The 14,850-nt window shown below is 41.0% G+C and overlaps 1 protein-coding gene across 5 annotated transcripts in view; it reads right to left on the bottom strand.

The window, feature by feature from the left end:
• LOC139761944 (hexosaminidase D-like) overlaps positions 1 to 14,850 on the bottom strand; it is a 284,074-nt gene that overhangs the window by 53,518 nt on the left and 215,706 nt on the right. For all 5 annotated transcript variants that reach the window (XM_071686643.1, XM_071686648.1, XM_071686644.1 and 2 more), the window contains one exon: positions 10,711 to 10,821. In XM_071686643.1, the coding sequence (XP_071542744.1) occupies positions 10,711 to 10,821 (111 nt within the window). The remainder of the gene's footprint in view (positions 1 to 10,710; positions 10,822 to 14,850) is intronic.

Raw genomic sequence — 14,850 nt, 5'->3', positions numbered from 1 at the left:
AAAGACGGAGTGAAAAGGATTTTGTGTGATCGGGGCCTGAACATGCAGGAGGGTGAAAGGAGGGCAAGGAATAGAGTGAATTGGAGCGATGTGGTATATAGGGGTTGACGTGCTGTCAGTGGATTGAATCAAGGCATGTGAAGCGTCCGGGGTAAACCATGGAAAGCTGTGTAAGTATGTATATTTGCGTGTGTGGACGTGTGTATGTACTTGTGTATGGGGGGGGTTGGGCCATTTCTTTCGTCTGTTTCCTTGCGCTACCTCGCAAACGCGGGAGACAGCGACAAAGTATAAAAAAAAAATATATATATAAATATATATATATATATATATATATATATATATATATATATATATAATCAATGTGGTGATGCTGTGCAGTGGTGTACCGTGTAATGATCTTCGCATCAAAACCATAAATTATTTTGCGAGATAAAATACACTTAAAAAGAAGCGAGCGTATGCATGAACACCCCACGACCATATTCAAGACTTTCCTTCTGTGGGGCTTCCACAACAACCAAGAAGCTGGCCATTTCATACGAGATGGAAAGCGGAAGGACTGGCGGGAGCTGCTTCGTCCTCTTGCCTGATGTGGTGCCTCCAGTTTCTTTGTCATCTGAAGTTTGAATCAGCCTTCACTCCTGCCTGCAGTAGCATGCTTTCCGACATGTTTCATGAGCTCCTCTTCGCCAACGGAACTACCTTGGCCACCAGTGATGCTACTACATTTGTGAATCAAAAACCATTGCAACACAAACCTCACCAGGTGGTAGTGTCCTGCAGTGTATCGAGACAGACTTCCCCAGAACTTTTTTAAAGGGGAAGTAAATGTTTATAGTTGTGTTACTGGAGTGATAGTTTTCATACATGGTGCTTTGACAAGAAAATAGTGAAATTGGAAAAAAAATGTAGCTTAGACACTGAAGCTTATTGATACAGTGATTAAATTGATGAGAACTACTATTGACTTTTGTGTAAATAAATTAAACATTTCCTTTTTCCATAGCCAGAGGTTGAACCATTATGTGACGTTCATTTTTTTCTTTTCATTTCAAGCTAGAAGTTTCAGTTTTCTAAATTGTTTCTTACATTTTTCATATGTATATATATGTATGTGTGTGTGTGTGTATATGTGCGTGTGTGTGTGTATGTGTGTGTATGTGTATATATATATATGTATATTATCCCTGGGGATAGGGGTGAAAGAATACTTCCCACGCATTCCTCGCGTGTCGTAGAAAGCGACTAGAGGGGACGGGAGCGGGGGGCCAGAAATCCTCCCCTCCTTGTATTTTTTTAACTTTCTAAAATGGGAAACAGAAGAAGGAGTTACGCGGGGAGTGCTCATCCTCCTCGAAGGCTCAGATTGGGGTGCCTAAATGTGTGTGGATGTAACCAAGATGTGAAAAAAGGAGAGATAGGTAGTATGTTTGAGGAAAGGAACCTGGATGTTTTGGCTCTGAGTGAAACGAAGCTCAAGGGTGAAGGGGAAGAGTGGTTTGGGAATGTCTTGGGAGTAAAGTCAGGGGTTAGTGAGAGGACAAGAGCAAGGGAAGGAGTAGCAGTACTCCTGAAACAGGAGTTGTGGGAGTATGTAATAGAATGTAAGAAAGTAAATTCTCGATTAATATGGGTAAAACTGAAAGTTGATGGAGAGAGATGGGTGATTATTGGTGCATATGCACCTGGGCATGAGAAGAAAGATCATGAGAGGCAAGTGTTTTGGGAGCAGCTGAATGAGTGTGTTAGTGGTTTTGATGCACGAGACCGGGTTATAGTGATGGGTGATTTGAATGCAAAGGTGAGTAATGTGGCAGTTGAGGGAATAATTGGTATACATGGGGTGTTCAGTGTTGTAAATGGAAATGGTGAAGAGCTTGTAGATTTATGTGCTGAAAAAGGACTGATGATTGGGAATACCTGGTTTAAAAAGCGAGATATACATAAGTATACTTATGTAAGTAGGAGAGATGGCCAGAGAGCGTTATTGGATTACGTGTTAATTGACAGGCGTGCGAAAGAGAGACTTTTGGATGTTAATGTGCTGAGAGGTGCAACTGGAGGGATGTCTGATCATTATCTTGTGGAGGCTAAGGTGAAGATTTGTATGGGTTTTCAGAAAAAAAGAGTGAATGTTGGGGTGAAGAGGATGGTGAGAGTAAGTGAGCTTGGGAAGGAGACTTGTGGGAGGAAGTACCAGGAGAGACTGAGTACAGAATGGAAAAAGGTGAGAACAATGGAAGTAAGGGGAGTGGGGGAGGAATGGGATGTATTTAGGGAATCAGTGATGGATTGCGCAAAAGATGCTTGTGGCATGAGAAGAGTGGGAGGTGGGTTGATTAGAAAGGGTAGTGAGTGGTGGGATGAAGAAGTAAGAGTATTAGTGAAAGAGAAGAGAGAGGCATTTGGACGATTTTTGCAGGGAAAAAATGCAATTGAGTGGGAGACGTATAAAAGAAAGAGACAGGAGGTCAAGAGAAAGGTGCAAGAGGTGAAAAAAAGGGCAAATGAGAGTTGGGGTGAGAGAGTATCATTAAATTTTAGGGAGAATAAAAAGATGTTCTGGAAGGAGGTAAATAAAGTGCGTAAGACAAGGGAGCAAATGGGAACTTCAGTGAAGGGCGCAAATGGGGAGGTGATAACAAGTAGTGGTGATGTGAGAAGGAGATGGAGTGAGTATTTTGAAGGTTTGTTGAATGTGTTTGATGATAGAGTGGCAGATATAGGGTGTTTTGGTCGAGGTGGTGTGCAAAGTGAGAGGGTTAGGGAAAATGATTTGGTAAACAGAGAAGAGGTAGTAAAAGCTTTGCGGAAGATGAAAGCTGGCAAGGCAGCAGGTTTGGATGGTATTGCAATGGAATTTATTAAAAAAGGGGGTGACTGTATTGTTGACTGGTTGGTAAGGTTATTTAATGTATGTATGACTCACGGTGAGGTGCCTGAGGATTGGCGGAATGCGTGCATAGTGCCATTGTACAAAGGCAAAGGGGATAAGAGTGAGTGCTCAAATTACAGAGGTATAAGTTTGTTAAGTATTCCTGGTAAATTATATGGGAGGGTATTGATTGAGAGGGTGAAGGCATGTACAGAGCATCAGATTGGGGAAGAGCAGTGTGGTTTCAGAAGTGGTAGAGGATGTGTGGATCAGGTGTTTGCTTTGAAGAATGTATGTGAGAAATACTTAGAAAAGCAAATGGATTTGTATGTAGCATTTATGGATCTGGAGAAGGCATATGATAGAGTTGATAGAGATGCTCTGTGGAAGGTATTAAGAATATATGGTGTGGGAGGCAAGTTGTTAGAAGCAGTGAAAAGTTTTTATCGAGGATGTAAGGCATGTGTACGTGTAGGAAGAGAGGAAAGTGATTGGTTCTCAGTGAATGTAGGTTTGCGGCAGGGGTGTGTGATGTCTCCATGGTTGTTTAATTTGTTTATGGATGGGGTTGTTAGGGAGGTAAATGCAAGAGTTTTGGAAAGAGGGGCAAGGATGAAGTCTGTTGGGGATGAGAGAGCTTGGGAAGTGAGTCAGTTGTTGTTCGCTGATGATACAGCGCTGGTGGCTGATTCATGTGAGAAACTGCAGAAGCTGGTGACTGAGTTTGGTAAAGTGTGTGAAAGAAGAAAGTTAAGAGTAAATGTGAATAAGAGCAAGGTTATTAGGTACAGTAGGGTTGAGGGTCAAGTCAATTGGGAGGTGAGTTTGAATGGAGAAAAACTGGAGGAAGTGAAGTGTTTTAGATATCTGGGAGTGGATCTGGCAGCGGATGGAACCATGGAAGCGGAAGTGGATCATAGGGTGGGGGAGGGGGCGAAAATTCTGGGAGCCTTGAAGAATGTGTGGAAGTCGAGAACATTATCTCCGAAAGCAAAAATGGGTAAGTTTGAAGGAATAGTGGTTCCAACAATGTTGTATGGTTGCGAGGCGTGGGCTATGGATAGAGTTGTGCGCAGGAGGATGGATGTGCTGGAAATGAGATGTTTGAGGACAATGTGTGGTGTGAGGTGGTTTGATCGAGTAAGTAACGTAAGGGTAAGAGAGATGTGTGGAAATAAAAAGAGCGTGGTTGAGAGAGCAGAAGAGGGTGTTTTGAAATGGTTTGGGCACATGGAGAGAATGAGTGAGGAAAGATTGACCAAGAGGATATATGTGTCGGAGGTGGAGGGAACGAGAAGAGGGAGACCAAATTGGAGGTGGAAAGATGGAGTGAAATAGATTTTGTGTGATCGGGGCCTGAACATGCAGGAGGGTGAAAGGAGGGCAAGGAATAGAGTGAATTGGAGCGATGTGGTATACCGGGGTTGATGTGCTGTCAGTGGATTGAATCAGGGCATGTGAAGAGTCTGGGGTAAACCATGGAAAGCTGTGTAGGTATGTATATTTGCGTGTGTGGACGTATGTATATACATGTGTATGGGGGTGGGTTGGGCCATTTCTTTCGTCTGTTTCCTTGCGCTACCTCGCAAACGCGGGAGACCGGCAAAAAAAAAAAAAAGAAAAAATATATGGTTGTTTAATTTGTTTATGGATGGGGTTGTTAGGGAGGTGAATGCAAGAGTTTTGGAAAGAGGGGCAAGTATGAAGTCTGTTAGGGATGAGAGACCTTGGGAAGCGAGTCAGTTGTTGTTCGCTGATGATACAGCATTGGTGGCTGATTCATGTGAAAAACTGCAGAAGCTGGTGACTGAGTTTGGTAAAGTGTGTGAAAGAAGAAAGTTAGGAGTAAATGTGAATAAGAGCAAGGTTATTACGTACAGTAGGGTTGAGGGTCAAGTCAACTGGGAGGTAAGTTTGAATAAAGAAAAACTGGAGGAAGTAAAGTGTTTTAGATATCTGGGAGTGGATCTGGCAGCAGATGGAACCATGGAAGTGGAAGTGAATCATAGGGTGGGGGAGGGGGCGAAAATCCTGGGAGCCTTGAAGAATGTGTGGAAGTCGAGAACATTATCTCGGAAAGCAAAAATAGCTATGTTTGAAGGAATAGTGGTTCCAACAATGTTGTATGGTTGCGAGGCGTGGGCTATGGATAGAGTTGGGCGCAGGAAGGTGGATGTGCTGGAAATGAGATGTTTGAGGACAATGTGTGGTGTGAGGTGGTTTGATCGAGTAAGTAATGTAAGGGTAAGAGAGATGTGTGGAAATAAAAAGAGCGTGGTTGAGAGAGCAGAAGAGGGTGTTTTTAAATGGTTTGGGCACATGGAGAGAATGAGTGAGGAAAGACTGACCAAGAGGATATATGTGTCGGAGGTGGAGGGAACGAGGAGAAGTGGGAGACCAAATTGGAGGTGGAAAGATGGAGTGAAAAAGATTTTGTGTGATGAGGGCCTGAACATGCAGGAGGGTGAAAGGAGGGCAAGGAATAGAGTGAATTGGATCGATGTGGTATACCGGGGTTGACGTGCTGTCAGTGGATTGAATCTGGGGGTAAACCATGGAAAGTTGTGTGGGGCCTGGATGTGGAAAGGGAGCTGTGGTTTCGGGCATTATTGCATAATAGGTAGAGACTGAGTGTGAACGAATGGGGCCTTTGTTGTCTTTTCCTAGTGCTACCTCGCACACATGAGGGGGGAGGGGGATGGTATTCCATGTGTGGCGAGGTGGCAATGGGAATGAATAAAGGCAGACAGTGTGAATTGTGTGCATGGGTATATATGTATGTGTCTGTGTGTGTATATATATGTGTACATTGAGATGTATAGGTATGTATATTTGCGTGTGTGGACGTGTATGTATATACATTGTGTATGGGGGTGGGTTGGGCTATTTCTTTCGTCTGTTTCCTTGCGCTGTGTAGCTGTGTAGGTATGTATAGTTGCGTGTGTGGATGTATGTATATACATGTGTATGGGGGTGGGTTAGGCTATTTCTTTCGTCTGTTTCCTTGCGCTACCTCGAAAACGCGGGAGACAGTGACAAAGCAAAATAAAAAAATAATTTTTTTTTTTTTTTTTTTTTTTTTTTTTTTTTTGTCGTTGTCTCCCGCGTTTGTGAGGTAGCGCAAGGAAACAGATGAAAGAAATGGCCCAACCCACCCCCATACACATGCCTTGATTCAATCCACTGACAGCACGTCAACCCCGGTATACCACATCGCTCCAATTCACTCTATTCTTTGCCCTCCTTTCACCCTCCTGCATGTTCAGGCCCCGATCACACAAAATCTTTTTCACTCCATCTTTCCACCTCCAATTTGGTCTCCCTCTTCTCCTCGTTCCCTCCACCTCCGACACATATATCCTCTTGGTCAATCTTTCCTCACTCATTCTCTCCATGTGACCAAACCACTTCAAAACACCCTCTTCTGCTCTCTCAACCACGCTCTTTTTATTTCCACACATCTCTCTTACCCTTACGTTACTTACTCGATCAAACCACCTCACACCACACATTGTCCTCAAACATCTCATTTCCAGCACATCCATCCTCCTGCGCACAACTCCATCCATAGCCCACGCCTCGCAACCATACAACATTGTTGGAACCACTATTCCTTCAAACATACCCATTTTTGCTTTCCGAGATAATGTTCTCGACTTCCACACATTCTTCAAGGCTCCCAGAATTTTCACCCCCTCCCCCACCCTATGATCCACTTCCGCTTCCATGGTTCCATCCGCTGCCAGATCCACTCCCAGATATCTAAAACACTTCACTTCCTCTAGTTTTTCTCCATTCAAACTCACCTCCCAATTGAATTGACCCTCAACCCTACTGTACCTAATAACCTTGCTCTTATTCACATTTACTCTTAACTTTCTTCTTTCACACACTTTACCAAACTCAGTCACCAGCTTCTGCAGTTTCTCACATGAATCAGCCACCAGCGCTGTATAATCAGCGAACAACAACTGACTCACTTCCCAAGCTCTCTCATCCCCAACAGACTTCATACTTGCCCCTCTTTCCAAAACTCTTGCATTCACCTCCCTAACAACCCCATCCATAAACAAATTAAACAACCATGGGGACATCACACACCCCTGCCGCAAACCTACATTCACTGAGAACCAATCACTTTCCTCTCTTCCTACACGTACACATGCCTTACATCCTCGATAAAAACTTTTCACTGCTTCTAACAACTTGCCTCCCACACCATATATTCTTAATACCTTCCACAGAGCATCTCTATCAACTCTATCATTTTTTCATTTCATTTCAAGCTGGTAGTTTCAGTTTTCTAAATTGTTTCTTACATTTTTCACATGTATATATATGTATGTGTGTGTGTGTGTATATGTGCGTGTGTGTGTGTATGTGTGTGTATATATGTATATATGTATATATGTATATTATCCCTGGGGATAGGGGTGAAAGAATACTTCCCACGCATTTCTCGCGCGTCGTAGAAAGCGACTAGAGGGGACGGGAGCAGGGGGCCAGAAATCCTCCCCTCCTTGTATTTTTTTTTTTTTCAACTTTCTAAAATGGGAAAAAAATAAATAAATATATATATATATATATATATATATATATATATATATATATATATATATATATATATATATATATATATATATACATATATATATATCACCAACAGCCAGGATCGAACCCGGGACCCCTGTGCAAGAGGCAGGCATGCTAACCGTAAGGCTCTGGGCCTGGCTAATAGTAAACAACTATTCAAATACTAAGTACTCGAATACCCTTCGTCTCACAATGGTGAGCAACGGGGTCTATACCGGTTATTTCCCAACAGGTGCACATAGCCAGCTGATAGCGTTTTACCGAACCTAACTGTACAACGCGGAGGTATATGAATACGAACAGAAAAAACAGAGAAAAGGTAGTAAAAGCTTTGCGGAAGATGAAAGCCGGCAAGGCAGCGGGTGTGAATAGTATTGCAGTGGAATTTATTAAAAAAGGGGGTGACTGTATTGGTGACTGGTTGGTAAGGTTATTTAATGTATGTGTGATTCATGGTGAGGCGCCTGAGGATTGGCGGAATGTTTGCATAGTGCCATTGTACAAAGGCAAAGGGGACAAAGGTGAGTGCTCAAATTACAGAGGTATAAGTATGCTGAGTATTCCTGGGAAATTTTATGGGAGGGGATTGATTGAGAGGGTGAAGGCATGTACAGAGCATCAGACTGGGGAAAAGCAGTGTGGTTTCAGAAGTGGTAGAGGATGTGTGGATCAGGTCTTTGCTCTGAACAATGTATGTGAGAAATACTTAGAAAAACAAATGGATTTGTATGTAGCATTTATGGATTTGGAGAAGGCATATGATAGAGTTGATAGAGGTGCTCTGTGGAAAGTATTAAGAATATATGGTGTGGGAGGCAAAATGTTAGAAGCAGTGAAAAGGTTTTATCGAGGATGTAAGGGATGTATATGTGTAGGAAGAGAGGAAAGTGATTGGTTCTCAGTGAATGTAGGTTTGCGGCTGCAGTGTGTGATGTCTCCTTGGTTGTTTAATTTGTTTATGGATGGGTTTGTTAGGGATGTGAATGCAAGAGTTTTGAAAAGAAGAGCAAGTATGCAGTCCATTGTGGATGAGAGAGCTTGGGAAGTGAGTCAGTTGTTGTTCACTGATGATACAGCACTGGTGGCTGATTCATGTGAGAAACTGTAGAAGCTGGTGACTGAGTTTGGTAAAGTGTGTGAAAGAAGAATGTTGAGAGTAAATGTTAATAAGAGCAAGGTTATTAGATACAGTAGGGTCAAGGTCAAGTCAATTGGGAGATAAGTTTGAATGGACAAAAACTGGAGGAAGTAAAGTGTTTTAGATATCTGGGAGTGGATTTGGCAGCAGATGGAACCATGGACGTGGAAGTAAATCATAGGGTGGGGGAGAGGGCGAAAATTCTGGTGGCGTTGAAGAATGTGTGGAAGTCGAAAGCATTATCTCGGATATCAAAAATGGGTATGTTTGAAGGAATAGTGGTTCCAACAATGTTATATGGTTGCGAGGCGTGGGCTATGGATAGAGTTGTGCGGAGGAGGGTGGATGTGCTGGAAATGAGATGTTTGAGGACAATATGTGGTGTGAGGTGGTTTGATTGAGTAAGTAATAATAGGGTAAGAGAGATGTGTGGAAATAAAAAGAGTGTGGTTGAGAGAGCAGAAGAGGGTGTTTTGAAATGGTTTGGTCACATGGAGAGAATGAGTGAGGAAAGATTGACCAAGAAGAAGGCCAAATTTTGAAGATCATAAATTTTGGATAATATGGTATCAACTGTATAACCACAAATCATCAATCTGTGATATCTAAATCACTAAGTCGTTTGGCAATCTGTCACAATGGCTTCGCAGAATGAGTGGACACACATATCTACATTAAAAATATTGCATATCCAGCAAGTTTCTTACGAAACTCTAAGTACAGGATTATCAATACTATATGACTTGATAATAGCATACCATACTGCTAAATAAAAAATGTTTCTAAAACAAGACTCAGTCAAAGGTTCAGCCAGGTTGAAGTTGAATCATGCCTGAAATAGAGGAGCAACACTATGTCTAGTATTCTGAAGACAATGATGTTGGTAAAAACAGTCATACAACATTCCATTAAATACAGGTACACCACTGATTTTCTGACATTCTTGGTTCCAAAGACTTGCCAGATTAACCACTTTGCTGGACCAACCGTGGTTACGTAATAATAATTCATCAACACACCTCTAACCAACTAATTGTACATCTCCCATGTGTCTAAAGTATACCATGGAATGCTAGAAATTCAAATAAAACAAACATTAAATGTAATTCAAGTTCTTTCTGTAACAACTTAGCCTGGTCCATTATCATGTTACAAGTCCACTCCATCACTCTGACGCTGTCGAAACCATTCCATCATCACTCAATCATGCTCAGTACTCTTACCATCTTTCATAGTTTTTTTAATCGTCATTTGCTTCTTGGAATCGCTGTCTGCATAGAATTTCAATATTTTCTCCATTTGCTTCTTCATATCATAAACAGTTGATGAACCAATAATGTTGATGTCACACAGCTTACACACTGAAGCACCATGGTCCATTTTTTTCGTTCTACTTTATCTTGGATTGATATGGACTGGTATTTACATTTGACACCATGACTGACACTCTCATATGTCTTAGAAGCCATAGCTAGGGTTAAATCTAAGCAAAATAAGCTAAGAATCTCACAGAATTGCAGTATCACCACCAACAAGTACAGTGTAAAGAATGTAAATAAGCTCGCCCTATACACAAGCCATCTGTGGCCACCCAATAAACTAGTCTGGTGGCTGCAGTAATTTCAAGTTCCCTCACATAATTTTGTCCAGACTAAAGGCGGTGCTGAACCATCAGTTGCCAATTCGATGGTGTACCTGTACATGTATAAACCAGGTGTCAAACAATATCCTTTAAGTGTTAATAAGAGGCATCTTAATCAGAATGTGACTTTCAAGTCTAATGAAATCAAGAGGAATGAGTTTCACTAAATATGCCGGCCAATAAAAGGGAGATGGGACACATGACAAGCAAATAAAAAAGGGATTTTCCTGTACTACAAGAAAAATCCAACTGTTCCAGGACTATTTTCTCAGTTCTTTGTAAAAGTGTATCCCATAAAGTTTTAGCATACATGGGCCTGAATATTTGTCTAAAGTGACTAGCTGGCATACAAAACAATAAACAATATTCAACATATTTTTTTGTTAGTTGAATAAAGTTCAGTATGAAAAACTGGAAACAGGAAGTGCACAAAATAACATGATGTATTGCATTTCTTACCCTTCTGAATTGCTTATAGCTTGATACTTGCACACAAAGTTTGACCACATCTGGACCCCAACATAGATCTTGTGACCAGGAAAGGACATACACTGTTCTATCACCTGCGGCCTGTGCAAAATAAGAAAGTCAAGAAGTATTAAAGCTTTCTAGCTCGGTATATAATGAATCTCCAGATAAATATATTGGCAGATGCTTCCAATTATAAAGGAATGAAATTATTCAATAAGAAGTAAAATGAGAAAAACATTCATAAGGAGATTTTAAACACCAGACAGGGATTTTTGCATAGCAACCTATGTAATGAATAAAATAACCATGAAAATACAAAAAAGCTGGGTGGGTGTTAACCATCCACAGAGGCACCATCAATGATGCCTCTCTTCTCTGGCCACATTTAAACTGTAGCATTACTTACAACTTTGACAGACAGATACAAACTTCACATCACTTGGATCTTATTTAATTCCTCTATTCCATTCCTCTTCACTCCTACTTCTCTCTAGCATATAATATTTTCTTATTTCCTAATTTCTCCTGAAAATGGCACATTTTTCTTCTGAAAAAGCTGATCATTACTGATGGATTTTACATGAGATGTAATGATCAATACTTAAAACATATGGGGATCATCTGTAATATTCAGCCTTAATGAAAGCATGAAACAAAATCTAAAATGCAAATGGCAAAAGAAAAATATAGCTTTTTAAAGATGAAAAACCACTGCTATACTAAAGGCACAGCCTAATTCTGAGACTGCTTTCTGAGAGGGGTCAAAACAGCACTTTATCCTCAAAAATAAGGTTTATCTTTTTTTTATGTTATCTGAGATGGTATGGGTTACTGAGGCCCTAAACAAAGCCATCCCTTTAACGCAATATATATATTTTTTTTCATACTTGATCGCTGTTTCCCAGGTTAGCAAATTAGCATCAAGAAATTGACAAGGAAAGAGACATCAACTCACACACACATTTTTATATTATCTTTTATCTCATTCATTTTCATTATCATACTTAATTGCTGTTTCCCAAGTCAGCAAGGTAGTGCCAAAAAACAGACGAAGAATGGCCCATCCACTCATATACACATATGTATATATACATAAACACCCATATACATACATATACATATCAATATACACATTTATATACATATACATACACAGAAATATACATATATATACACATGTACATATTCATACTTACTTGCCTTTATCCATTCCTGTCGCTACCCTCCCACACAAGATAGAGCATCATTACTCCCCGCTTCAGCAAAGTAGGACCAGGAAAACAGATGAAAAAGGCCACATTTGTTCACACTCAGTGTCTAGCTGTCATGTGTAATGCACCGAAACCACAGCTCCCTATCCTCATCCAGGCCCCACAGACTTTTCCAAGGTTTACCCCAGATGCTTCACATGCCCTGGTTCAGTCCATTAACAGCACCCAGTATCCCACATTGTACCAATTCACTCTATTCCTTACATGCCTCTCACCCTCCTGTATGTTCAGGCTCCGATTACTCAAAACCTTTTTCATTCCATCCTTCCACCTCCAATTTGTTCTCCCACCTCCTTGTTCCCTCCACCTCTGATACACATATCCTCTTTCTCAATCTTTTCTCACTTATTCTCTCCATATCTCGAAACCATTTCAAAACACCCTCTTCTGCTCTCTCAACCACACTTTTCATTTCCACACATCTCCCTTACCCTTTCATTATTTACTCGATCAAACCACCTCACAACACATATTGTCCTTAGACATTTCATTTCCAACACTATCTTTCAAACAAAACCATTTTTGCTCTCCAAGATAACGCTCTCTCCCTACAACCCTTCTTCATCACTCCCAGATCCTTCGTCCCCTCCCTAATCCTGTGATTCACTTTCACTTGCATGGTTCCATCCGCTGCTAAATCCACTCCCAGATATCCAAAACACTCCACTTCCTCCAATTTTCTCTATTCAAACTTACATCCCAATTAACTTATCTATCAACTATACAGAAAATAATAACCTTGCTCTTATTCACATCTACTCTCAACATTCTCTTTTCAAACACTTTTCCAAACTCAGTCACCAACCTCGGCAGTTTCTCACAAGATTTAGCCACTAGGGCTGTATCATCGATGTACAACAACAGATTCATTTTCCAGGCCCTATCAACCACAACAGATGGCATACTTGCCCCTCTCTTCAAAATTCTTGCATTTACCTCCCTAACCACCCCACCCATAAACAAATTAAACAACCATGGGGCTCTCACACATCCCTGCCACAAAATGACATTCAGTGGGAACCAATCACTCTCCTCTCTTCCAACTCAAACACATGCCTTACATCCTTAGTAAAAACTTTTCACTGCTTCTAACAACCTACCTCCGACACCATGTACTCTTAAGACCTTCTACAAAGCATCTTTATCAACCTTACCATATGTCTTCTCCAGATCCATAAATGATACACACAAATTCATCTGTTTTTCTAAGTATTTTTCACATACATTCTTCAAAGCAAACACCTGATCCACACATCCTCTCCCACGTCTGAAACCACTCAGCTCTTCCCCAATCTGATGCTCTATACATGCCTTAACCCTCTCAATAAATACCTTCCCATATAATTTCCCAGGAATACTCAACAAACATATGCATCTGTAACTTGAACACTCACCTTTATCCACTTTGCCTTTGTAAAAAGGCACTATGCATACATTCCACCAATTCTCATGCACTTCACCATGATCATACAGTGAATATCCTCACCAGCCAATCAACAACATAGTCACCCACTTTATTAATAAATTCCACTGTAATACCATCCAAACCCAACTCTGCCCAGATTTCATCTTCCACAAAGTTTTCACTACCTCTTCCCTCTTTACTAAACCATTCTCCCTGACCCTCTTAATTCGCACACCATCCCAACCAAAACACCCTATATCTAACACTCTATCATCAAACACATTCAAAAAACCTTAAGAATACTCACTCCATCTCCTTCTCACTTAATCACTACTTGTTATTTCCTCCCTCATTTGACCCCTTCACCGATGTTCCCATTTGTTCTCTTGTCTTATGCGCATTACTTGCCTCTTCCAAGACATCTTTTCATTCTCCCTAAAATCTAATGATACTCTCACACCCCAACTCTCATTTGCCCTCTTTTCCACCTCTTGCACCTTTCTCTTGACCTCCTGCCTCTTTCTTTTATACATCTCCTAGTCATTTGCACTACTTCATTGCAAAACTCGTCCAAATGCCTCTCTCTTCTCTTTTCTCTTCTCTTCTCTCTTCCTCATCCCACCTCTCACTACTCTTTCTAATCTGCCCACCTCCCACCTTTCTCATTCCACAAGCATATTTTGCACAGGCCATCACTGCTTTCCTAAATACATACATTTCTTCCCCCACTCCCCTCACGTCATTTGCTCACACCTTTTGCCATTCTACACTCAATCTCTTCTGATACTTCTTCACACAAGTTTCCTTTCCAATTTCACTTACTCTCACTACTCTCTTCTCCTCAACATTCTCTCTTCTTTTTCTGGAAACCTCTACAGATATTCACCTTCGCCTCCACAAGATAGTGATCAAATATCCCTCCCTGCCCCTCTCAGCACATTAACATCCAAAAGTCACTCTTTTACATGCCTATCAATTAACACAATCCAATAATGCCCTTTGATCACCTCTCCTACTCATATATGCATACTTATGTATATCTCTCTTTTTAATCCAGGTATTCACAATAACCAGTCCTTTTTCTGTACACAAACCACAAGCTCTTCACCATTTCCATTAACAGTGCTGAACACCCCATGTACACCAATTATACCCTCAAATGCCACATATACATAGATGCACCTATTTATTTATTATTTATTTTGCTTTGTCGCTGTCTCCCGCGTTTGCGAGGTAGCGCAAGGAAACAAACAAAAGAAATGGCCCAACCCACCCCCATACACAATGTATATACATACACGTCCACACATGCAAAATATACATACCTATACATCTAAATGTACACATACATATACACACACAAACACATACATATATACCCATGCACACAATTCACACTGTCTGCCTTTATTCATTCCCATCGCCACCACGCCACACATGGAACACCATCAC

Source organism: Panulirus ornatus, chromosome 42, assembly GCF_036320965.1.
Source record: "Panulirus ornatus isolate Po-2019 chromosome 42, ASM3632096v1, whole genome shotgun sequence".
NCBI lineage: Eukaryota > Metazoa > Arthropoda > Malacostraca > Decapoda > Palinuridae > Panulirus > Panulirus ornatus.
This window is presented reverse-complemented; position numbering and strand designations above follow the sequence as displayed.